General features: G+C 41.3%; 2 protein-coding genes across 3 annotated transcripts; one reads left to right on the plus strand and one right to left on the minus strand.

The window, feature by feature from the left end:
* Positions 1–226: 226 nt before the first annotated feature.
* Positions 227–19,301, plus strand: LOC102296561 (cilia- and flagella-associated protein 44). Of its 2 annotated transcripts, none has more exons than XM_005921672.3 (34): positions 227–486; positions 1,560–1,713; positions 2,326–2,488; positions 3,103–3,205; positions 3,279–3,495; positions 3,692–3,806; positions 4,252–4,416; positions 5,064–5,222; positions 5,310–5,357; positions 5,591–5,690; positions 6,009–6,103; positions 6,184–6,393; positions 6,678–6,788; positions 6,880–7,032; positions 7,562–7,774; positions 10,155–10,297; positions 10,407–10,686; positions 10,969–11,018; positions 12,635–12,797; positions 12,977–13,107; positions 13,440–13,651; positions 13,728–13,872; positions 13,978–14,131; positions 14,286–14,527; positions 14,664–14,916; positions 15,006–15,209; positions 15,919–16,114; positions 16,187–16,303; positions 16,506–16,636; positions 16,758–16,874; positions 17,606–17,807; positions 18,045–18,205; positions 18,336–18,470; positions 18,746–19,301. In XM_005921672.3, the coding sequence occupies exons 1-34, from the start codon at positions 420–422 to the stop codon at positions 18,965–18,967; spliced, it is 5,331 nt and encodes a 1,776-aa protein (XP_005921734.1). In that variant the 5' UTR covers positions 227–419; the 3' UTR covers positions 18,968–19,301. The 2 variants fall into 2 exon arrangements, with proteins under 2 accessions (XP_005921734.1, XP_005921735.1); XM_005921673.3 differs by having other exon boundaries at positions 16,190–16,303.
* Positions 19,302–19,432: 131 nt separating this feature from the next.
* Positions 19,433–21,366, minus strand: LOC102297078 (tripartite motif-containing protein 16-like). Its single transcript, XM_005921674.3, has one exon. The coding sequence runs from the start codon at positions 21,122–21,124 to the stop codon at positions 19,433–19,435; it is 1,692 nt and encodes a 563-aa protein (XP_005921736.1). The 5' UTR covers positions 21,125–21,366.
* Between the last annotated feature and the right edge of the window lie 2,527 nt (positions 21,367–23,893).

Raw genomic sequence — 23,893 nt, forward strand, 5'->3', positions numbered from 1 at the left:
TACAGACTGTCATTTAAAGGGGCAGACCTCGTTACTGTGGTTACATCGATGTGAATTAGAAATTGACATTCTTTAAAATTCCTTAAAAATCAAGTTAGTTTAATCTAATATTAAAGTTAATCATGTTTGTAAAAATTATGTCATTTTCTTTAAAATTACGACCCATTACCTCCAAACGCAAGACAACGGTTGAGAACTACATAACCCACAAGGCTTTGCAACTCACTCATTTTCCCCGTTGCCCGGCAACGTAGCAACAGACTTTACTGAGCCATATCCAGAAGATAGGACTTTAAATCCATCTGGTGGCATTGTGTATTATCATATTCTAAAGTTTAATTTCCTTCATTTCAAGCTATAAATACCTTTGAATAATAGACTGCCTGTGTGTGTTTCACAGAGCAGGTAACAAACAGGAAATGTTGGGAGAAAACGGAGCTTTTGTTAGTGAACAGACTGAAAGCACACGGACATCTTCACATGAAGGTCAGGCAGTTTAATGCTATTTTCCCCCAGGTTTAATTAATAATTGTTTTTTTAATGTCAGCTATTTTAATTTACTTTATTAACCCGCTTTATTTCAACTTTTAATGAATGAAAACCCATTATTATTAATTTATTTCATATTTTAAATTTACATATTTACATTTTAAACTTAAAATGTTGTATTTTTGTTCTAATTTTCTCTTTTTACTTTATTGAGACATTTATTTTGATTTTGAATTTTATTGTACTGTAACGTTCACAAGAACCAGACGGTTGGATCTGAGTTTGTCCGTTTATTCGGTAACACAGGCAAACGGGCCGTTAACTCCGGGGAGAGTGCCCTCGTACAACACTTCACTTCAGCCCCGCACCGTCACACAACAACAAGGCCCCCCCTCCCCTTCCTGCACACATTAACTCCCTATTTCCTGCAGCACAACCAAACATGTATCTTAAAGAAATAACAACCGTGTGCAGAGATAACCAACATGTCACTGTAAAATAACATTTAACCATCGTTATAGTACATAGCAATGTCCTCATTCTACCTATTTAAGCTTTGTTCTAGGTTGTGTTAAGTAGTTTTGGCTAATGTAGCCCAAACTTTGGGGTAAATAAAGCATGTATTCTCATGAATGTACCAAGTTAAAGCCAATCAGTTTTAGATACTTCGTTGTTATTGTAGTTTGCTGATCATTTTATGTCATGCACCACGTAAAACCCCGTTCCACTAAAACCATTTTACAATACCCGATATCAGTGTTTTCCCTTTAGTGTAAAGTTTGCGTTGTGAGGTGGTAGCACTATCACTTTAAAATAAGAAGGTCCTAGGTTGAATTAGAAAATAAGTTGTGAAGACAGTGTCCTGGAGGAAAGGTCTTGGCTGTAGATTGTTACACTTGGAGTGGGTGTAAAATTGATACATAAATGTGATTAAGCACTAAAAAAAATCATGTGGCTATCCCCTGTAGTTCCTAAGTTATGAGTGCTAAAATGCTGGAAAAATAAAGTTAATTAAATGGTACAAGTCACCAGTGACTAAAAACTGTTTTCACATCTTTCCTTCCTGGCAGAGTGTGATACCAAGCACTCAGCAATGCAGCAGGAGGCTGGGAGCCAATCAAAAAAGCAACTCCCTGCAGACATGTACTACAAATATGAAGAGCTTCACTCCAGACCGTACATCACACCCGATTCTGAAATCCCAGAGAACCTCCTGCATCTCTCGTATCCTTTGCTGAAAAATATTTTTACACCTTCCATTATAAGAATAGTGCACATAGTTTATTTTGAGTAGTTTTTAACTTCAGCTTTTATGTATTCAATTCAATTAAGTTTTATTTATACAGCAGCAAATCACAACAACAGTCGCCTCAAGGCACTTTATATTGTAATGTAAACACCTCACGATTTTATTTAAATATGTTATAAACACTACCTAACTCTATATCGTGCTGATGTTTGCAGCCATTATATGTTTAGCTTGTATTATATAAGTGTATGTGTAAGTATGAATGCTCAGTATAATATACTGTACATTTAAACATGCGTTGTGTATATTGTAAGTAATATGTAGTGTAGACTAAGCAGTAATATTGTTTAATACAGTAGCATTATAGTGCCATTATCTTATGGTATGTGTCATATATTTCTCTGCTAATACTAATGCTTCTAAATTAATAGTATGTATAAACAGTATGTGGGCCAGAGATATTAGTATATTTATACATTATTATAAAAAAGCAGTTGTCATTTTCATGGGACTTTTGCTAAAAAACATTTTTCTATAACACTGATGTGAATTTTAACTTTGATATCCTTAATTAATGATGCAATCAGTCACTCCTTTGGCTATGACTGTGGACGCAGGGCAAACCTGAAGCTGCTGGATGACAGAACTCTGATTTTTATAGCGGGGAACATGCTCGTCCTGCTCGATGTGAACACCAAGGAGCAGAGATACTTGCGCTCCTGCAGTGGAGGGGGAATTGGAGCAATCACGGTAAGGGGAAATTACTCATCATGCAAGGGAATTGTCCCACGGAATCTGCAATCTCTGTGACGGACAGCAGGCACGTTGAGGAGTTAAATAATGCTACTGGGGATTTAAGCATTAGCGGGAAATCTACGGCACAACTACACCGTAACCCCAAATTCCTCTGAAAGCCCTCGGTGTAACCCAGTATGCACCTCTCTAGAAATGTAACTACACATCATGTTGACTCAGCCCGCAACTAATATGATTGGCCTGTCTACTACCGCAAATTCCTCCTATGCATTTCCAGCAACTTTTCTGCTGTAGTTTTATAATTTAACAGTGCGGCTAGCATCAAATGTAAAACTCCAGGATAAATGCCACCAACCTGGTCGGCTGCTTATGTAGGTTATATCGTAGGCACTCCAAAGATTTCCTGCAGAAGTGTACATTTATGCACCTACAGTTTTCAAGCAGAAATGATTGAGGTACACACAATTAATACCTCAATTGTTTTAATGCAGTATTTACAGGAAGATTTACAATCCCTTATTATAAAATGCATTTGGTCCAGTTGCATAATTAATCACTTGATGACTGCATTTTCTCAGACATGTGTGTGTGTGTGTGTGTGGTTAAAGGCCCACCCTGGCAAGGAGTACTTTGTTGTAGCAGAGAAGGGAAAACAGCCCAACATCATAGTCTATGAATATCCTTCATTGGGACCTTACCGCATCCTCAGAGGTAAATCGGATTCATTTTACAGTTATTATCTTAATGTTATTTGATGCTCTTGATTTAACCTGCATGTCTGTAGGTGGTACTGAGCGGGAGTACAGTTTTGTGGAGTTTAACCACAACGGAAGCATACTGGCCAGTGTGGGGAGTGCACCTGACTACACGCTGACACTGTGGGACTGGAGGCAGGAGGAGGTGATACTGAGCTGCAAGGCCATTTCACAGGAGGTCTATCGAGTCAGCTTTTCCCCATATAACCCAGGAATCCTCACAACGTCTGGATTTGGGCACATCAAGTAAAGTCAGAGTATAGTCCTCTGAAAATGTTGCAAAAACAACTTTGAGTTAGTTTCTTGTTTTATGCAGAGGACATTGTGGTAAACTCTGGGGTCAGAATAACAAAAAATAACTGCAGTCATTTCTGACTGAAGAGTTGAGGTTTTTACCCTTTTGCAATGTCGAATGTTTTTGTTTTCTTTCTCTCTCTCTTAGGTTTTGGAAAATGGCAAACACATTCACAGGTCCTAAATTACAAGGACTTATAGGACATTTTGGGAAAACTGTACCAACTGATATCGAGGGCTACGTGGAACTTCCTGATGGAAAGGTCTGTACTCGAGAGCCAGAGGCTACCTCCAAGAGAGCCTCTTAACTTCCCATTAATCCATTTAAATTGAAACTGGCCACACATCATGTAGTGAAGTCTCCAGATAAAAAGCAAGAATTTTACTTTTTTACAACTATAGTATTGATTACATGTGTAAATTAAAGTGAATAGGTGATTTGTTATTAACTGTAGATAAGAGGTAGATTGAATTATACAAGTGCATGAAATAAAGCTCTGTGTGAAAGTATGGGTAAATGTAGCTTTTAGTCTAAAGTCCTTTGAGAGGTCGGTGACACTCAGAAAGAAGTATTTACATACCACTTCATGTTTTAGTCAAGAGTATGGAGCCTCGCAAGGGACATTGGAGCAAAAAAATGAAGATGAACTTTTGCGAGATTGGCTCTGTACAAGAGAATTAATATTTCACCTCATCTTCTCCTTTTAGGTGTTGTCAGGAACAGATTGGGGCAATTTGCTGCTGTGGGATGGGAACACCATCAAGGTGGAGATTTGCCGTAATGATGGCCGGACCTGTCATGCAGGGACGGTCCAGCCGTTTTCCCTAGAAGATGGACAGCTGATGACGATTGGCTCTGATGGTGTTGTCAGGGTAAGATCCTTGCTACACCAATCACAACATTAAACCATAGAGTCTCCTCATTTTGCCAAAAACAAAAACATTTGACCTGTCAGAGCATGGCCATGTGTCCCCTGGGTGTGAACAGTAGTAACTGCCAGCAGATACTTCTTGTCCTTCAGCTTGTTCCACCACATGCCAAACATGCTTGATCCTGATGGAGGCTACTGCCACTGCAAGTCAATTTTGTACAGCTAAAATTAACAATGACCTTTTTCTGAAGAAGGAAGAAATGATTATTCTTTCGGAAACTATGTTGGGGACTATTGCCCTAGTGGATTAAAATACATTATTTTAAATTATTAGTACTTTATTGGACAAGCATACATTTTTTAATTAAGGGCTAGAGTAGAAATATAGAGGCACTTTCTCTTTCTCTTAAAGAAACTGGAATTTGTGTTGAGCGTGGATTTGAGCAGATGGATTTATTGAGATCATGTCAAGCAGTTATTTAAAAAAAATGCTGACATTCTCTTTTAAGATAATCCTGGTGCTTACAGTACAACCAATTTTCTGTAATATTTTCACCATGACCATTTTTATCAATACCATTCTTTTTTTCTTTCTAGTTGTAAAATTGTATCAATGTGTAAATAGCAAAAGTAAAATTTTCCCATCAGGTTTGGGACTTTGAGAGGATCAACACAGCTGACAGTAACAGTGACGGCATTAGATTTGAGATGGAGCCCAATAATGAGCTGGTGGTCGGACGCAATGTGTGCCTCTCTTCTGTGGTGAGGAGGAGCTCCCTGCCTCACTCCTTCGTTTGGTTTGCCCAGGTCAGAAAAAAAGGTTTGCACTTGGAAACCATAACACATGATCCACACTCACCTCGGTCCTGATCACTCTCCTGTGTGAACTTGTAGGATTCTAATGGAGCCATCTGGAAACTGGACCTTTCATTCACCAACACAGTAAGTTTCCTGCATCTTTTGTTTCTATGGAGATGCTATGTAAATGCAGCAATTTGTTTATTGGGGATTTGAATGAACAAGTAATAGTGCAGGCATTTCTAAATGGATGGATTGTAACTGATAAAGACCAAAATGTTATATTCTCCGTTCTTCATAGGAACTTCATTAAACCACTGTGTGTCATAATACAGTGCGCAGGTTCCGGCCTGTGTAATAAAGTCTTTTGTGTGCAGAGTCCTGATCCAGAGTGCCTGTTTTCGTTCCATGGTGGGATGATTCAAGGCCTGGACGTATCAAAGAAATCCCACCTGATGGCAACAACCACTCTGGACTGTGAGTCCATGTGTGCTTACATACCTGTACCATGCTCTCCTTTTCCATTGATTCAGTGCTAGTGGCCAATCAACCACTAGCAGTTCCATGCATTTCAAAGAAAAATGCTGTTACACTTAAACTGTCGCCACACCCCAAAGCTATTGGGCCCAGATTTGGAACCACTTTCATGTCAGTAGATATTAGAAAAATCACCAAAATCACACATGCCTGTTCTCAAGTGCTAATACTATAGATATATAGTTTATATAAATATACTATATATGTGAAAACACATTCAAACTCTGTAAGAGCTGCTATTTTGTCCATGTCATCCAGGCTCTGTCAAAGTTTTTGACTTCCTGGCAAAACGAGAACTGACCACCAGACGCTTTAATCAGGGAGGAACTGCTCTCTGCTGGGCTCCAGCTAAGGTGAGTGTGTCAGTGAAAACAGAATTCTTCTTCCAGTGTGACTCAAAAGGCTCAACAATGGCTCCGGTGTTGGCTTTAAGGTGAGCCAGAGTGGAGGTTTACTGGTGACCGGCTTTGAGAATGGAGTAGTTCGCTTGCTGGAGCTGTACAACCCTCAGAGGCTGCAAACTATCACAGGACAGAGCCCCGAAGGAGATGCCGAGCTGCGCCTTAGACAGCCCTTCAAACCACATGATGCTGCTGTTACAGCTGTGGCATATGAACGAAATGGAGAGATCCTGGCCACAGGGGTAAGCGGTTTTCTAGTTTACTACTGTGGAAGCATATAATATGGAGTACCAGTAACAAGGCTTCTTCAGATAGGCTAAATTCATCTGCTACACAAAGTTAGGTTTTGTCAGCATTTATTGGCTTTGGCAAGAAGGAATTTCCACCCATTAAAAGTTCAGCTAGAGCTAAGCTAGCTAGAGATGAAGTTTGTAAAGTTTCTGTAGACACTTTATCAGTCTAAGGTTAGTTTTGGTGTTTGTTGTATCTTTCTGATATCTCTTCTTATTCTGATCTTTTTCCTCAGAGTGCTGACTGCACTGTGTTCTTCTTCACTGTTGGAGAGAACTACAACCCCATCGGTTTTATCCACGTCCCTGAGCCGGTAAAGGCGCTGGAGTGGTCACCGCATTCTCACGTAAGCTCAGTGTTTAATCATTGCTGCTGTGAATGTGAAGGGTCTCTGTGATAGATTTGCATAACGTTGTTTTTTGTACGTTTTTATACAGAACGATAACAATCTGGTCATCCTGTGTCAGAGCGGTCATGTGGTTGAGGTGCACAGTCCTGATCTGGCAACTCAGAAACCAACCAACACCTTTCATCTGTCAGAGCTGCCCAGAAGATCCTTCAAGTTTAAAAGCATCAAGTCTCGAATCAAGGTCTGAAAGTGGTCTTTCTTGACTTTAGTCTGTTTGAATAAATAAATTCATTTTCGTCAGCACCGCTAAGGTAAAGAAAGATCAACATTCACTTCTGCGAGTGTTCATATTTTGGCAGTACAGCTCTGTGCTGGGTGGTGAGAGGTGAAACGTCTTTAGGCAACTTAAAGAAGTCCAGATGCTCCAAGTGAGCAATAGCTGACCTGTGACAGAAGTGGTTTGTGAAGAGGCTTGCAGGTTCACAGTAACTGTGAGCAGGTTAACCAGCTATAAAATCTTAAGTATGTAAGTTTTACTACTTGGATGTGTAACCACTAACTTTATCTACCAGGACTGTGGCTAAGGTTAATTGTGTGGCCTTTTTGAATTATCGCTGTTCTTAACTTTTATGGCTCCATTAACTGTGTTTTTGTACTCGGTGTTTCTTTATTTCCTGCCTTTTTACTCTGTTTAAAAGAACTGCTGCTCGAATATGAATGGAAACGTCATTTCAGATCAGATGTTTTGCATTTTAAATTCTGTGTTTCAGAGAGAGGAGGATTTTGCAAGAAATAAAGCTATAAAGGAGGAGAAGAAGAAGAAAGCAAAAGAAGAACGGTTAAAAGATACAAAAAAGCTGGATGTAGAGCAAGAAGAAGAAAAAGAGGAGAAGGAAGAATTACCTCCTATCTATATCCCTGATCCACCAAGTCCTCTCTGCTGTGGCTTCTATTCACAGCCTGGACACTTCTGGCTCTCCATGGTATGCATACAAACACACACACACCCATAATGTGTCTGTTTCTTACAGTCATACAGGAATATGATACCAAGTTCCTTCACCCACAAAAGTAGAAAATAAACTAGACTACAACCTGCATTTGCTGTCAGTGAGTAAAAACATGTAAAATTCACAGTTAAAAAGGGTGAGGTACCAAATCTTTTTTGATAGCTATCAAATCTGTTCAAAAAACAAACCATTGTGCAATATCAGATATAGTCCAAAAACAAGAAGACTAGAAAACTCATCTCCACTTTCAAATATATTGTACACTCTGAGAGTCTTTAGTGCAGAGGTTCCCAAACTTTTTTTGCTGGGCCCCCCTTTGTTTTACAAGAAAAATGTTCACCCCCCCCCCCTTCCATGCGCACGCACGCACACGCACGCACGCACACACACGCACGCACACGCACGCACAAACACATCCTCCAACCACACACACCCATATTTTGCTCCATTGCGGTTTATTTCACACCTCAAACATTTAGTAAGCAATTAAGCAAATACAAGTAATCTGCAATAAATGACAGGTAGTAAGAAAATAAACTACTAACTCTTTTACGTTATATCTGCACCTACACGGGTATTTTTGAAAACTCAGCTGTTTTGTCCACACATAAACGGCGTTTAGAATCACAGAAAACTGAGATTTTTTAAAACTCATTTTTTGCGTTTACGTGCGGACGAGGAATACAGAGTTCATCACGCAACGTCAAAGGTATGTGCCCTTTTTCACGTCACGCTGTGCGCCACGTTATTGTTTACATGAGATGAATTGCAGAATGGCAGATAGAGAATCTGACTGTCTTCAGGTTTTACATGCTTACATTTACACGCGGTTACTGTCCCTCCATTTACAAAGGCAGAGGCGTCACGGTGTAATTATTTTACATGTAGTTGTTTTGTTCATGTGTAATAATATTCAACATTGCTATCAATACATTTTTCAAAAAATGCCTCTCTGTGCAAAATGGGTTTAAAAACATAAACAGCTGTAGGATACTGTTTGTCTGTGATTTGGAGAGCCCAGCTGTGCTCCTGACAAAGGGAAAATCAATTATGCAGGGGAGACCAACCTTGGCATTTGTGCAGGTGAAACCAAAGGGAAGATTTGTTTCACCATATTTTCTAGTCTTTGGCTTAGAATGAAGTTGGTTTGGAAACATATACTGTTAAAAAAACATCTTAAAAGAACGGTAATATTCCGGCAGCTGGGGCGCCAAAATACGACCGTAAAATAACAGAAAATAACTGTCCCATAAAAATACGGTTATTTTCAGTAATGAAAATAGAGTTTGTTGCGCTAATTTTACATGGGATTCTGCCTTTTCCAAGTGCTTTTAGACATTAAATTAGGAACATTTTAACGTGGTCAAACAATGAAATTACCTATAAACAAGGTCAATGAATGTGGCAATATGAATCATAATACGTAAATGTACAGAAATATACGGTTGGCTTAAATAATAATGGATTGCATGCCCTGGGACAGACTGACAGAGGCGAGGCTGCCATATCGCACCATCGGCCCCTCTGGTCATCACCAGTAGGTGAAGAGTCTTGACCATGGACACAATACTGAGAGTGTCTGAGCCGGTGCTCGAACCGGCAACCTTCTGATCACAAAGTGAACTGCCAACTCTTGAGCCACAATCGCCTTAAATAGCAATGATCATAATACTTATGTGATGTAACACAAGCTTATAGGAATCATGTTATATACTTTTCCATAGCATTACATTTGAATTCAACAGTTCAATCTTTCAAATAACAGACAGATATTTGTGAAATCATGATACATTTGTGAATGTATTTTTACAATCTAAATATGCATATGTACAACAAAATATATTTACAAAACAAGTAAATTGTGTTTTACTATATTTACAGTGATGTTATGTTATTTTACCTTTGACATGTAAAATCACAGTCTACTTATGTAAATTTAATGATATTCTAGAAAGACAGTACAAACTGTAAAATACACAGTAAGATACTTTGACATTACCGGTACTATTTATTGGAACAGTGTATTCAGCAATGCTTCATCTCCTGCATTGCGTTTTTGTGGGCGTCCAGTACTAGCAGCGTCCAAGCCTTGTTTTTTTTGTTTTTTTTGTTTCCCTTTTCATATCGCCCCCCCCGCAATGGCTCTGCGCCCCAGAGGGGGCGGGCCCCACACTTTGGGAAGGTCTGCTTTAGTGTAATTGAATGCAATGGCCACACATTACAGTCACATTCATCAACAAGAAGTTAATGATATCTGTTTACCTCTGGAAGTTGATGAGATATAGGTAAATATCCTGAAGTGTGATTTTTTTTCTTCACGATTAACTGTTTTCTGTCTCTCTGAACCCTGTAGGGAGGCTTTGACTCAGGCTTCTTATATCACTGTAAGTTCTCTGAGAATCAAGACGAGGATCCTGAGCAGCGGCAGGATGAACCATTCAGCTTTCTGCCTGTACATAACGCAGAGGATGACCCCATCTGTTCCATCACCTTCAGGTAGCCTGAGGACAGACGAGCTTTTCTAAACTTTTGTGCAGCTGTTTACACTTTACATGTTTTGAATGAAAAGGGTGGTGATTGAAGTGCAATTCCTGGTTCTTTGTAGCTCCAACAGACAGCTGCTTCTCTGCGGCATGAACTCGGGCTCCATCAGGATTTATCCCCTGCAGCCTGGTGATCACAGCCTCACCTCCATGCAGGCATACTGGACTCTCAGCGTCCACGACAACCAGTATGGACACCTGCGACACATCCGCTGTAGCCACGACGACCTGTTTGTGCTGACAGCGGGAGATGACGGAAACATCTTCTCCTTCAGCCTGCTTCCTCCGGAGGAGATGCAGCAAAGCCTGCAGAGAAAGAGAGCCAAGATTCCTTCACCCAAGGTCGGTCACATTTTGATGGCGTATTGTCTTTAAACCAGTTATATAATAATCAGCTTGAGTTTGTAAGGGACTAAAATTGAGCTAGTTCATAAGTTTAAGTTTAAAGGGGCACTTTATAGGCCTAAATGCTGAACTCGTGGTCACGTGTTCCCAAGTAAAACAGTTCAGTAGAAGACAGACCCCCCCCCCCCAAAAAAAAAAAAAAAAAATTAAAAAAATGTTTAATAAAATTGTTTTATATGTGTGAGGTTGTATCAATATCATCTTTTTTGCATGATTTAGATAACTCTTGGGAATGAGACTGAGGATATTGAAGATCCAGCAGCCTACAGGTGAGAATAAATAGCAAGTTTAGTTATAATTTTGTATCAATTAATAATTTCTTCCTCTGTATATCTATCATTTTCTCTTTTTGGGACTCTCATAAACTGTATATACAGGTGAAACTCAAAAACTTGAATATCATGCAAAAGTTCATTTATTTCAGTAATTCAACTCAAAAGGTAAAAACTAATATATGATATAGACTCATGACTTACAGCTTACCCCAAATTCAAAATCTCAGAAAATTAGAATATTGTGAAAAGGTTCAATATTTTAGGCTCAAAGTGTCACACTGTAATAAGCTAATTATTCCAAAACTCCTGCATGAGGTTCCTGAGCCTTTACATGCTCTCTCAGTCTGGTTCAGTAGGAATCACAATCATGGGGAAGACTGCTGACCTGACAGTTGTGCATAAAACCATCATTGTCAGCCTCCATAAGGAGGGAAAGCCTCAAAAGGTAATTGCAGAAGAAGTTGAATGCTCCCAAAGTGCTGTATCAAAGCACATTAATAGAAAGTTATGTGGAAGGGAAAGGTGTGGAAGAAAAAGGGCTAAATGAAAAAAAGAACTGGTCTGTTGCTCAGTGGTCGAAGATCCTCTTTTCTCGTGAGAGCAAATGTTGCATCTCATTTGGAAACCAAGTTCCCAGAGTCTGGAGGAAGAATGGAGAGGCACACAATCTAAGATGCTTGAAGTCCAGTGTGAAGTTTCCACAGTCTGTGTTGATTTGGGGAGCCATGTCATGCTGGTGTTGGTCTACTATGTTTTATTAAGTCCAGACTCAACGCAGCCATCTACCAGGACATTTTGGAGCACTCCATGCTTCCTTCCGCAGACAAGCTTTATGGAAATGCTGACTTTGTTTTCCAACAGGACTTGGGACCTGCCAACACTACCAAAAGTACCCAAAACCTGCTTCAATGACCATGGGATTACTGTGCTTGAGTGGCCAGCAAACTCACCTGACCTGAACCCCATAGAGAATTTATGGGGCATTGCCAAGAGAAAGATGAGTGACACGAGATCGAACAATGCAGAAGAGCTGAAGGCCGCTATTGAAGCAATTATAAAAAATAAAGGTTTCAAATATCTTGCTTTTCATGTAATGAGTCTATATCATATATTAGTTTGACCTTTTAAGTTGAATCAGTGAAATAAATGAACTTTGCATGATATTCAAATTCAGCTTCACCTGTATATGATGGACATAGCTCACCCGATCTGAAACATGAAGATACCTTAATCCTGCATTATTTCTAATGGCCAGTAGAAGGACACTCCTGTTTCACAAAGACATAGAACGAAAATAACCTTACAACCAACACATCTGTGACCTAAGTAAACATTTTCCTGATGAGTTAATGGTCTCAGTCACTACTTTTAAGTCTTATTAATGCATTATGTTTATTTTGGACATCAGAGTTACACATACTTTACAGGGTTGACAAGTAGGCAGAATATGAGCGTGCAGGGTTCCTCGGATTCATAGCTCGTGACATCATGTTATAAACTGCCAAAGTGGGGGTGTTGAAAGCTTGACTCTTCACAATGAAACTTTGCTGTGGCTCATGAAAAGTATCAAGTTTTCTCTCTTCTAACTTTCTAATGTCTCCTTGTTCCAGCTTAGAGATGGCTAAGCAAAAGCTGCAAAATGACCAACTGCAAAAGGAGGCTGAGCTAAAGGTTTCTGAAAAGCAGAAGAACCTGAGTGAACTCCAGAAGAAATTTAAGAAAGTGCTGAATGACAACCAGAATCTGTCGGAGCACATTCGCCTGAAACCTGAGGTACAAATGCAAATCTGGGATGTGTATGTGTGCACTATCCCTGAGTTGGGAAATTCAGCTGCGTTGCCACTGAAACTGAGATTCAATGAGATGTGAAAAATAATCTGATCTGGAATGTTTTATTAAGGGATAGACACAGTAGATTGTTGTTAGATGTATGTGTTGTTGTGTGTCTGTAGGAGCTGCAGCTGGACCAGCGATGTTACAAACAGGCAGAGAGGCTGAAGGCCCAGCGCGTGATGGAGGTCAGGAAGCAGCTAGCCTGGGAGCAGGAGCGCTGCAGCATAGCACTCAAAAAACTACAGGACTGGTACATGCAAGTTTGTATTCTACAACTATTTATATTATTCACAAATCAAAAAAATAGTAATTTGTCTTAAAAAGAGCCTTTTTGGTGTGAAACAAAGTGTTAGCTCCTCTCCTTCTAAGGTTAGCGTCCCTTTCAGCCAGCTTTGTTCTGATTCTGACTGCCTGCCCCTCAAACAGAAAGCTTGAACAGCTGGTGGGACAAAGCTGTGTTCCTGACTTGACCACTGACCTGCACAGACTACATTACTTGAAACTTTGGCCAAGTGAAATATGAGCGTGCATCTTTAGAATAGTGTATGTAGCCAAATGACAAACACCTATGCTTGATGTCAGGTTCAGGGACTCTCTTGGTGGAAAAATGGTCACTGTGGTTGCCATCCAGACCAGCCACAGAGTCTCCACTTACCATTTACCGGAGCCTGCCGAGCTTTCAGCTCAGGTCAGGCATCGGAGCACAACCAGAGAGCCTGTTGGACACAGAGATGCTGCACTAGATTGTAGGAAAGTCAGAGCAGAGACTGCAAAAGGCAGCACCAAAATTGACGGTAAGAAAGTGATTGTGTCTTTGTTTTACACATCAAAGATATATCTTGACCTGCATTGTCACCTGTGTGCATCCAGAGGAGGAGGTGTTATGCCACCCAGTGATTCGTACAGCCAAGATCAAGCTGGGAGATCGTCAGGAAGAGAGACTTCGAAAGGCTGCAGAGAAAGCTGAGCAAGCTCGAGCCAAAATAGAAAAGAAGAAGCAGGAATGGGCACAAATGTGAGTGACTCTGCAGTGTCAGGTTAACCCACTAAGGAGTAGCTGGAGCTTAAATGATAACTAAGATGCTGGTTCAAAAATGTATTTGGATTTTTGGTGTCTCAGTTACGCAGAGAAACCAAGTGAGGACTATGAAGATCCGAAGGACGTGGAAGCCATCCGTGAAGCCAAAGAGAACATCGGGGACTACATCGGGGTGAAACACCGGAGGGTGAACGCTGAGATGAAGAGAGAAGAACTGATTTCCTTGGAGGAAAATGTACAAACTCACACTAATACCCAGATGTTCACATCTGCTTTAAATATACTTTGTGCTATCTATTTCACACCTACGTGCAGGCATATAATTATGGTCCTTAAATGTCATTATTAAATTATCTGGATAATCTAATGACTCACTCCATCATCACTAGATGCATGAAAAGCAGAGTGAGGTGAACAGACGGATCGTGGCATTGCGGGACTCCAAACTTCGTCTGGTGTCTTGGTTGCGTGCTCTGGCTCAGCGGCTGCAGAAGGTCCAGCAGCGCCTGGCGGTTCATCTCCGCTGGCCTCCACCCATCCTGCCCAACATGTTAACAGAGGAAGTGCCAGAGGAGAAGCTGTGGTACAGCCACTCCACCTTGGAGCGATACCGGTCACTGAGGGAGCAGAGGTACAGAGGATGGCTGTTCTCTGAAAACCAAAACTTTAAATGGTTTCAGTTGGTTTGCTTGACATTGTTGCTACAATGACATGAAAAACATTAGAAAACAAAAACTGTAGATTTTTTATGTTTTGTTTTTAAAAAGGTTTAGGGATTTGGAGCAGGAGGGAGCAGCGAGTTTGTTGGAGCAGCTGGAGAAAGAAATGGAGGAGGATAAAAAGGAAGAAGAGCAGAGGAGAGATGTAGAAGAAACTCCCAGATTGTCTGTTTCATCTGTAACCAGAGAAGAAGAGGAGACACCAGTGGACGAAGGATCTGAACTGAGCGAGCTGGAGGAGGAGCTTCAGAAGGAGGAGGAGATCAGACTGCTGCATGAGCAGAACACTCTGCTGGAGGAGGTCATTGTCATTAATTTGATTTTTAACTGAATAACTAGTTGGAATGTCTTCTGGATAATAACTGATGTGGGGATGGATTTTATCCTCAGATGGAGACTGCAGTTTGTCAGTTTGACGCGGAGCTGCAGCTGCTGTGTCGACAGAAGCTGCATCTGGACTGGCGGCTGAAGCTGGCTGACCTCCGCCTGGTGACGCTCTTTCAGGAGATGCTGCTCCTCAAACAATTTCAGAGGAGAGAGGGAGGCTTACATGAGAAGCTCAACACCTGCATTACGGAGGAGAACAGCATCACAGTAGGTGGATTGAATTAGCCTGGAGTTGGTGTTTTTATTTAATAATACGCTTTAGTAATCTGCTTAAAAGAATATAGCAGCGTTCTTATGTTTTAGCTCACCTATGCGCATCCACATGCATCGTTATTTTGAATGGACAGTTTAGGGATAAAACAGAGTGGCTCATTTGGCGACGAGCAGAGGAGAGATGTTGGGCTTATTGAAAGGTAGATGTTAAAGATGGAGAAAGAGAAAGAGGAGGTTTTTAGTGTCAGAGGGCATGCAGGTGACTGTCATAACAGGAAGACGTGGAAGCAAGTGGTTTGTTTGTTTAGGGTCAGCACAATTGTCAGCTTTTAGAAAGCTTGTCACTTGCATTCATCAGTAGTTGTTGTACTCTTGATGCTTCTGGTGGCTTCATACATTGCTATTTTACAGTGACATTCCTTATTTTATTTGTTCTGCTGCTAAATGTGCTTTAAAATAACACTGACTTACTTTAAATTGATAAAAAAAGACTTGAAAACAGACCTGAAGCATGAAGATTTTATCAGATATGTGACTCAAATTTACAATTCATTTTTTCCACACATAACTACAATAACTGTGTAGTGTTTGCTGCCAAACACTGGTGGCCTGGAAATCAATATTTGCCAAAAAACTGTGTAAGCACAACACTGGACCTGCAGTTATTGTAGTCCTCACACTTCCTTCCTCTGATCACTCACAGTCAAAGCTGGGAGAGTGCAATGAACAGCTGGAGATGAAGAGGAGAGACATAGCCAAGCTGCAGGAGAGGGAGAAGGCTCTGACCGCTGCCTTCCAGGCTTCGCTCGGGGAAAACAATAAGTATGAAGAGTTTCTGACCAAAGTCTTCAAGAAGAAGATCAAACGTGTGAAGAAGAAGGAGCAGACGGGAAATGAAGGTGAGGGAAAGTAACACAGTGTGTGTAACGATGTGTGCATCAGTACTTTATGATCACAGTGTGTGTTTGTAGAAGAAGAGGACAGTGATGGAGACAGTGATGGAGACTCTGAAGAAGACGATGACTGGGATGATGATTATGACAGTGAAGAAGGAGGAGCTGCTGTGAATGACAGTATTTGCCCTGAAGGTCAGTAAAGTGGTGAAAAACATTCATCTCCTTTAATTTTTTAACAGTGAAAACTTTTCTGTTGTTCCAGCAGGAGCACAGAAATGTTTCAGTACTTTGAAATGCACCATTAAAGACAGATTTCAGGTCATTTCATTTTTCAGCCTGAAAACAGGTCTCTTTAATTTGACTTTAAGCATAAGTCTGTGTTTGTGTGTCTCAGGCTGTGAACCTGAGCTGTTTGAGAACACACTGCAGCTGCGTGAACGTCGACTGGACCTGGAGGAACTGTTAACAGAGGAGAAAAAGAGCGCTGAAGCTCTGAAGAAGGAGAGCGACAGCCTCGCAAAAAAGGTCAAACTCATCGGTTTTCATCACTGTTGTGCTTTCTGTACCTTGCTCTTGTTATCACTCATGTGTTTTGCACTCATGTTATTGTGCTTGTGTTTTTGCGTGGATTTGATCTGCTCTGCAGGAGAAATCGGTGAAGAGCAGCCGGGCTGCACTGGAAGACGACTTGGATTTAATCAACAGGGAGAAACTGCAGAAAATCAGTGAACTGGATGTTGTGGTTCCTCTGAGATTGCACCAGGTAAATGGGATGTCATGCTGGATATTCTCTGGTGACAAAACTGCTTCAAGCAAGTCATGATAACACATAACAGATGATTGTCTGCCTGCTGTCAAAAATACTTATAGTGAGAAAGTACAACCAGCTCAGTCTCTACAAAAACAATTGATTAGTCCATTTCACCAAATATCCAAGCTTTTACAAAATCTATACAAATCCTGCCTTTTTTTTTTTAATTAAAAAATTAAATGTATGTTAATTAAAAATACACTTTAGAAATTATAAATTTTAAAAGAATATTGCAGGAAATAAAAGGTTTTTCTCAGAATAGGCATTTGGACCGTGGCGATCACACAATATCCACAAATTTTAATAGCCATTAAAAAACATTCTGTGTACATGTTTTTTTTTTGTCCTCGTAGAGTTATTGAGTCGCACAGATGTTTAAGTCTTTAAATGAAGTGAATAAAACAAAAATTCAAATGAAGAAACGAAGTAGAAGAACACTCTTTTGCATGCGTGATTTTATTGATCTTTATTGATCCAAAGCCAAACAGGATTAAAACAAAACATTTTCATGGATTTTACAGATTTTTATTATGAATATTGACCATAATAGACTTCCATGCAATACTTTGTGATGTTTTATTTAAAAGAAATGGTTACAGTGCAGTTTAGTCTATATTACAGAAGTTCTTGAACTTTTTCTTTTTGTTTTCTCCTTCCTTCCACTTTCACCCTGCGTCTTCCAGATTGAGTATGTTGTTAATGGCTCAGTGCCGTCAGATCTGAATGAGGCGTTGGTGCTGGACAAGAGTGAGCTGGACAGGCTGAAGGGGCGCATCCAGCAGCTGCAGGGGGAAAAGCTCCATCAGAAAGATCTGCACCGTCAAGCTCGCCAGCAGCACACCAAGCTCATCCACGACCGCAGAAACATGGCTGCCACGATCCAGAGTAAGAGTCTCTGACATGGAAGAGCTGAAGTGTAAAGATATACGAGAAGTTCACAGGTCACATGTAGACATTAGCTTTAAAAGAAAACACACATGCAGATGAAAACAAATCCAGATTTGTGTTGCAGGATTTGCCACATGGCTTCAAGAAAATATTCCTGTGACTTTCTTCATGCGTCGATTTGATCATGTGTTTGTTAATCTGTGCTGTTGGGTGCCTGCTTGTATCTTGGTGCAGCATTGGACCAGCAATGCAACGAGTTGATGAGAACAAAGTTTGGGAGGCTCGTGGATTTGGAAGCTTTGCAGATGCTATCAGGGAACAGGAGGCTGGAGGAGCTGAAGCAGGAAAAACTCCTCAAAGAAGCCGCATACGCCAAGGAGATCAGACAGTGGGATGTATGCTTATCTGTGTGTGTGCGAGATGTCTACATCTGTGCTGTTTTGATCATTTGCAAAGTGAACATTTTAAAACCACTTCGGGTTACATTTTTTTAAAATCTTCTACTTGGGGTGTGTGTGTGTTCAGGCTAAGGTAGAAGAAGCACGTCAAGCTGTGATGGAGGTGACCACGTGTAATACGGAGCATCTCCGCAGTGCAACGAGTCTGAATGAACAGAAGAAGGAGCTACAGCTTAAACTCAGCACCAGCCAAAAGAAAATGGTAAACAATGTGCAAGGCTGATGAGCCTGGGATCCACGGTGTCACACACACATATATAAACAAATAATGCAGTTTATTTTAATAGTGTCGTTTAACATAAATACTTTTAATATGTTAATATTTCATTTTTGTTCCGGATAAAAAGTGAATCCCGCTATAATTATGCAATTCTGCTTTTCTCATTCAGATCCAGAGACTTATACAAAATATTTGTTGCTATCATGTGTTACTTTGCCCATATACTCTATAATCTATATATGTGTGAATGTATCCAGGGCAGACAACAGTTCCAGGACTACAGGAGACGCACAGACCAGGAGGCTATCCAGAATCTCCAAGACTTGGTGATAAAGCAGTCTCAGCAAGCTGAAGCCCTCAGGAGAGAGATCCACCTCCTGTCGTGCAAAGGGGGTCACATGTTGCCCCCTGATCAGACCAGACTGCCACCACTTTCCCCCTTGCGCACCCCCATAGGCAGCATCAACACTGGAAAATAAAGAATGTCCACATAGCGCAGCTGAACAGAGTACGAAATATACATGTACCCATTTATATCATGAACACTTTGCACACCAATAAGGCTTAATGATCATGGAGTGTTGCTTTTCAGTGACCCTCATCACCTTTTCTCTTCTGCTCTTCTGCTATTAACACACCTAAAGAAACATTAAACGAATAAGCACCCAGTACAGGGACACTTATTTAATGAGATATGATTAGAAACATAAATGAAGTTATGAAATATGTAGTATTTCTGTATTTTGACCCCACAAATTACAACACCACAACCAGATGAATAGAATCAACTTTTTGGGACTTCCTTACCTGCATGTTTGAGCATGCATCGAAACTTCCCACAAATTACTGTAATTAGTCAAAGAAATGATCATAGAAGCATAACAAACATCATCATGATTAGTGTAGCTTCTATCCACTCGCACCAGCTGTTAAATAACTCCAGTCTATTTGAGGTCAGACAGCTTAGCAGTGGATCCCATATCTAGTCCGAGTCCGGCACAGAGGGGCTGAGTGAATGTGGTCTGGACTCTGTGGAGGAGAGTCATGGTGCCAGAGATGCTGTAGAAGGACAGAATGCCTGCTCTGTGATCCAGGTACACTCCTACTCTGGACGGCCGGCAGACTGAAATGGGAGTCTTTCTTTTGTTATGTTTGAAAAAGCATCTTTGGTCAACACATTGCAAAGCCCAGGATTTGTCATTGTGTCCGAATTCACTTTCTTCTTGCTGCTTCCTGCTGATATCCCGGTATGTGACTGCCACTGTAACCCCTCCGCCGCTCCACTCCACCTCCCAGTAACAACGTCCAGTCAGAGTCTCTCTGCTCAGCACCTGAAACCTGTTAGTGAAAGCATGTGATTCTGGTTTGTTGGCATATAAATCCACTGCCAGTTGCACTGCCGCTAGCAAAGTGGGCATTCCTGTTACTTTCCTGTTCCCTTCGGCCAATATCAATAATGAGTTTGCCGTGCTCTGATCCAGTGTGAGCTGACAGGAATACTGTAAGAATGTAGCTCTTGTTTTGGGATCTGGTTGTGGCAGTAAAACATCCACTTCACTCACTGTCTGTGAGATGTTGGTATAAACATCACTAAACATTTCCTGCATTTTATCCCTGGCTTTTGCCACAGCTGCTGTCACATCTTTAAAGTAGCGCAGAGGACGGATGTTGATGCTCGGTGAATCTGTCCATTCGCTGATGTGTGACAGTGAGGTGTAAGTGCAGAGAAACTGTGTGTGGTCCTCCGTATGGAAAAGCTGCTCCAGCTCAGTGTTTCTCCTCCTCAGCTCAGAGATCTCCTGCTGCAGCTTCTCCTGAAGCTCTTTAACCCGACTGACCTCAGTTTTTTGCTGAAGTCTGATCTGCTGGGTCACATCAGATCTTCTTTTCTCAATCGTTTTAATCAGTTCAGTGAAAATCGTCTCGCTGCACCTCACAGCTTTATCAGCAGAGTGATTAATGGCCTCCACCTCCTGCTGAAACACTCTCTTGGCTTCCTCTCTCTCCTGGAGTCTCTGCTGGAGTTTTTCATGACTTGCCCCGAGTGCTTTCTGCCTCTCTTTCCTTTCTGCTTCAGCGGAGACAGTGCAGTGACCTTTATGCTCATCCATGGAGCACAGATAACAAATGCACTGTTGATCAGTGCGGCAGAATATCTTCATCACCTCATTGTGGCGAGGGCAGATAATCCTCATCTGGGAGGGGTCCACCAGCTTGTGTTTTTTGAAGGCAGGAGATTCATAGTGAGGCTGGAGGTGCTGCTCACAGTAAGAGACCAGACACTGCAGACACGACTTGACAGCTTTCATTTTTTCCCCAATGCAAAAATCACAGGCCACATCTTCAGATCCAGCATCGCAGTGATCAGCAGGAGGAGCTTGGAGTCCGCTTTTCTTCAGCTCCTCCACTAACTCTGCCAACATGGTGTTTTTCACCAGAGCAGGTCTTGGTATGAAGGCCTGTCTGCACTGAGGGCAGCAGGGGATCTCCCTCAGATCACCTCTATCCCAGCAGCATTTGATGCAGTTCATGCAGTAGTTGTGTCCGCAGGGAATAGTCACAGGATCTTTCAGTAGATCCAAACAGATGGAACAGCAGAGTTTGTCCTGGTCGAGCTGAATTCCTTGCTGCGCCATTTTACCTCAGAGAGAGTGCGTGTGTGAGAGTTTCAGTTCCTGCCACCCGATCCAAACCAAAACTCAGTTCCTTTTTCTTGCTTTGCTATCTTGTCAGTTGTCTGCACTCTGGCATATATTTGGAAGGATCAGAAAACAGGAAGTTATGTTGATCAAAGGGCAAACAGGAAGAAGGGGGAGGGTATTTTATGGTTCAGATAATTCCAGGAAGAGGAGTGGTTTCACGAAACAGGGTGTGTTTTTAGGTCCTGAGTGTTAGAAATAGAAAAGATAGAAATAGAAAAGAGTAAGTGTGATATAAAAATGCCTGCAGACAAAACAAAGCAGAACCAAACCAGTGAAACCAATCATCACTGGTTTGGCTGTAGTGTTGATCCATGGGTCTGTAGATCTGTTTTCATTGAACAGTTTGTGGCCTAAATTGATTCATGAAATACCAAACATGATGATGTACCAATTCAGTGTAATGTAAATCATGTTTGATATGTAATATGGGTATCGTGTTTTTTCCTCTTGTAATCAATGAAGCAGTTTATGGGAAAGTGCTCTGGTGCTCTTAACACATTCTTTATTTTATTTTATTTTTTTAAAGCTTATGTTTGTAATAATAGAAGTAAAAATGATAAAAAATAAAAAAAATCAGTCACTTGGTACACTTGGTCTGCTGATTGTTAGTGCAAATGTCTAATCAGCCATTCATATTGCAGCAACTTGATGCATTTAGATAGGTAGATATGATCAAGACAGCCTGCTGAATTTCAAACAGCATCAGAACGAGGAATGTGATGAAACCCCAAAAAAAGTTGATTCTGTTCATCTGGACGTAGCGTTTTCAGGTGGATAAACGTTTCAGCTCTCCCACTGAAAATGCAACGTCCAAATGAACAGAATCAACTTTTTGGGGTTTACTGACCTGGATGATTAAGCATGCATCAAGAATGTGATGAAAGTGACCTTGACCGTGGCGTGGTTATCGGTGCGAGACAGGCTGGTATTTCAGAAACTGGCAATCTATCAGGTCGATAAGCAGCAGAAGAACAAACCAGGTGCCATTCCTGTGAGCTAAAAATACAAAAATGAGGCTTCAGTTCACACTGATTCACCAAAACTGCACAATAGAAGATTGGTGAAGTGCTGCCGGATCTGAAGAGTCTCAGTTTCTGCAACATTCGGAGGGTAGGGTCAGAATTCGGTGTAAACAACATATGGCCAGCAGATCTGTATGATCTTAGCAAAATCCCTGAGGAATGTTTCCAGCAGTCTGTTGAATCTATTTCATTCAACTGGGTACTAGGTGATTTTTTTTTAGGCCCAAGCATCCCTCACTAATATGATGCTGAATCAACAAATGTGGAAGTGAAGTCAGAATCAAAATCAATCAGATGTCAGGTGGCCTTGAGATGTTTTATTGAAGCAAATCCAACCAGGATGTAAGGTGATCATAAAGATTGTGACTATCATAACTATAGAAATCTTTAAGCAGTTGTGTTCAAAGTTCAAGGTGTTCCTCTTCCAGGACTGTGAAACACTCACGCTGTTATTTAGTGCATATAAATCAGCTCATTATACTCTGTTCAGTAAAATGCACAAGTTTACATGTTGTTCCATTAAATTTGCTGCTTTTTTGTGTTGTGAGTTTCGCCAACCTCATTTTCAGTAAGAATTTTTTAGTTTAGTTTTATTTAACTGTTTACAGTGGTATGCAAAAGTTTGGGCACCCTTGATAATTTTCATGATTTTCCTTCATAAATCATTGGTTGTTTGGATCAGCAATTTCATTTAAATATATCATATATAGCAGATGAACACAATGATATTTGAGAAGTGAAATGAAGTTTATAGGATTTACAGAAAGTGTGCAATAGTTACTTAAACTAAATTAGGCAGGTGCATAAATTTAGGCACCCCAACAGAAAAATTACATCAATATTTAGTAGAAATACCAGCCTCCAAACACTTCCTATAGCTTCCAATGAGAGTCTGGATTGTGGTTGAAGGTATTTTGGACCATTTTGGTTTTACAAAACATGTCCAGTTCAGTCAGGTTTGATGGTTTCCGAGCATGGACAGCCCGCTTTGTCATGATCTGGGTGGGTACCTGCAGGTCTCCAACAGCGGCTCCTCCTCCTTTAGGTGGAGTTCGGTTGCTCCTCCCTGGCTGACCACCTGTGAGTAATTATTCCGGCAGACCTGCGCACTCAACCGCCTATCTGCTATCCCCATGTTAGTCAAGTGGAGCATTATTGCTCTGTCCAGAACCCGTGTGATGACTTGTTCTCAGAGGTAGCACCTGGAGTGGAGGTCTTGTCTCCCTCATTCCCGCTTTCCTGGACCTGGGCCGCTTGCTGCTGATACGACGTTGCCTGCCGGCCCACCACTCACTTGCCTGCCTGCCTCCCCACATCTCGACCGCTTCCGGGCCTTCCGCCCCACCTGTCCCCTCCACCTGAAACCAAGTAAGGCAACTCAGTTTAACTGTGGAGGATCGTTGATTGTCTGCTGGATCCCACTGACCGTGATCTCCTCTCATTCCAGTGCCCCGGCGCCTACATAGTCCTGCTTCCACCTCCCCGCTGCCTCTGCTGTTCAGCTGTCTCCTAGAGGTGTCTAGGTCACCCTTAGTTATCTTAGATTATCCTACACGCCACTAGTGTGGTGGCGTCGTTTTGTTTTTGCTTGTGTTTGCCTGTGGGCGAAAATAAATCCTTTGTTCTCTTACCGTCTCGCTTCCGGGTTGGTTTCTGCACCTGTGTCCATCTCTGTTCCCTC

The sequence above is a fragment of the Haplochromis burtoni genome, unplaced genomic scaffold (assembly GCF_018398535.1).
Source record: "Haplochromis burtoni strain Fernald_Lab_line unplaced genomic scaffold, NCSU_Asbu1 Contig_51, whole genome shotgun sequence".
In the NCBI taxonomy this organism is placed as follows: Eukaryota; Metazoa; Chordata; class Actinopteri; order Cichliformes; family Cichlidae; genus Haplochromis; species Haplochromis burtoni.

Coding starts and splice junctions, on each gene's coding strand:
- LOC102296561 (XM_005921672.3), top strand. CDS start 420: ATGTTGGGAGAAAACGGAGCTTTTGTTAGTGAACAGACTGAAAGCACA. Junction 2,489..3,102: donor GGGGAATTGGAGCAATCACG/GTAAGGGGAAAT, acceptor GTGTGGTTAAAG/GCCCACCCTGGCAAGGAGTA. Junction 14,528..14,663: donor CGGTCACTGAGGGAGCAGAG/GTACAGAGGATG, acceptor GTTTTTAAAAAG/GTTTAGGGATTTGGAGCAGG.
- LOC102297078 (XM_005921674.3), bottom strand. CDS start 21,124: ATGGCGCAGCAAGGAATTCAGCTCGACCAGGACAAACTCTGCTGTTCC.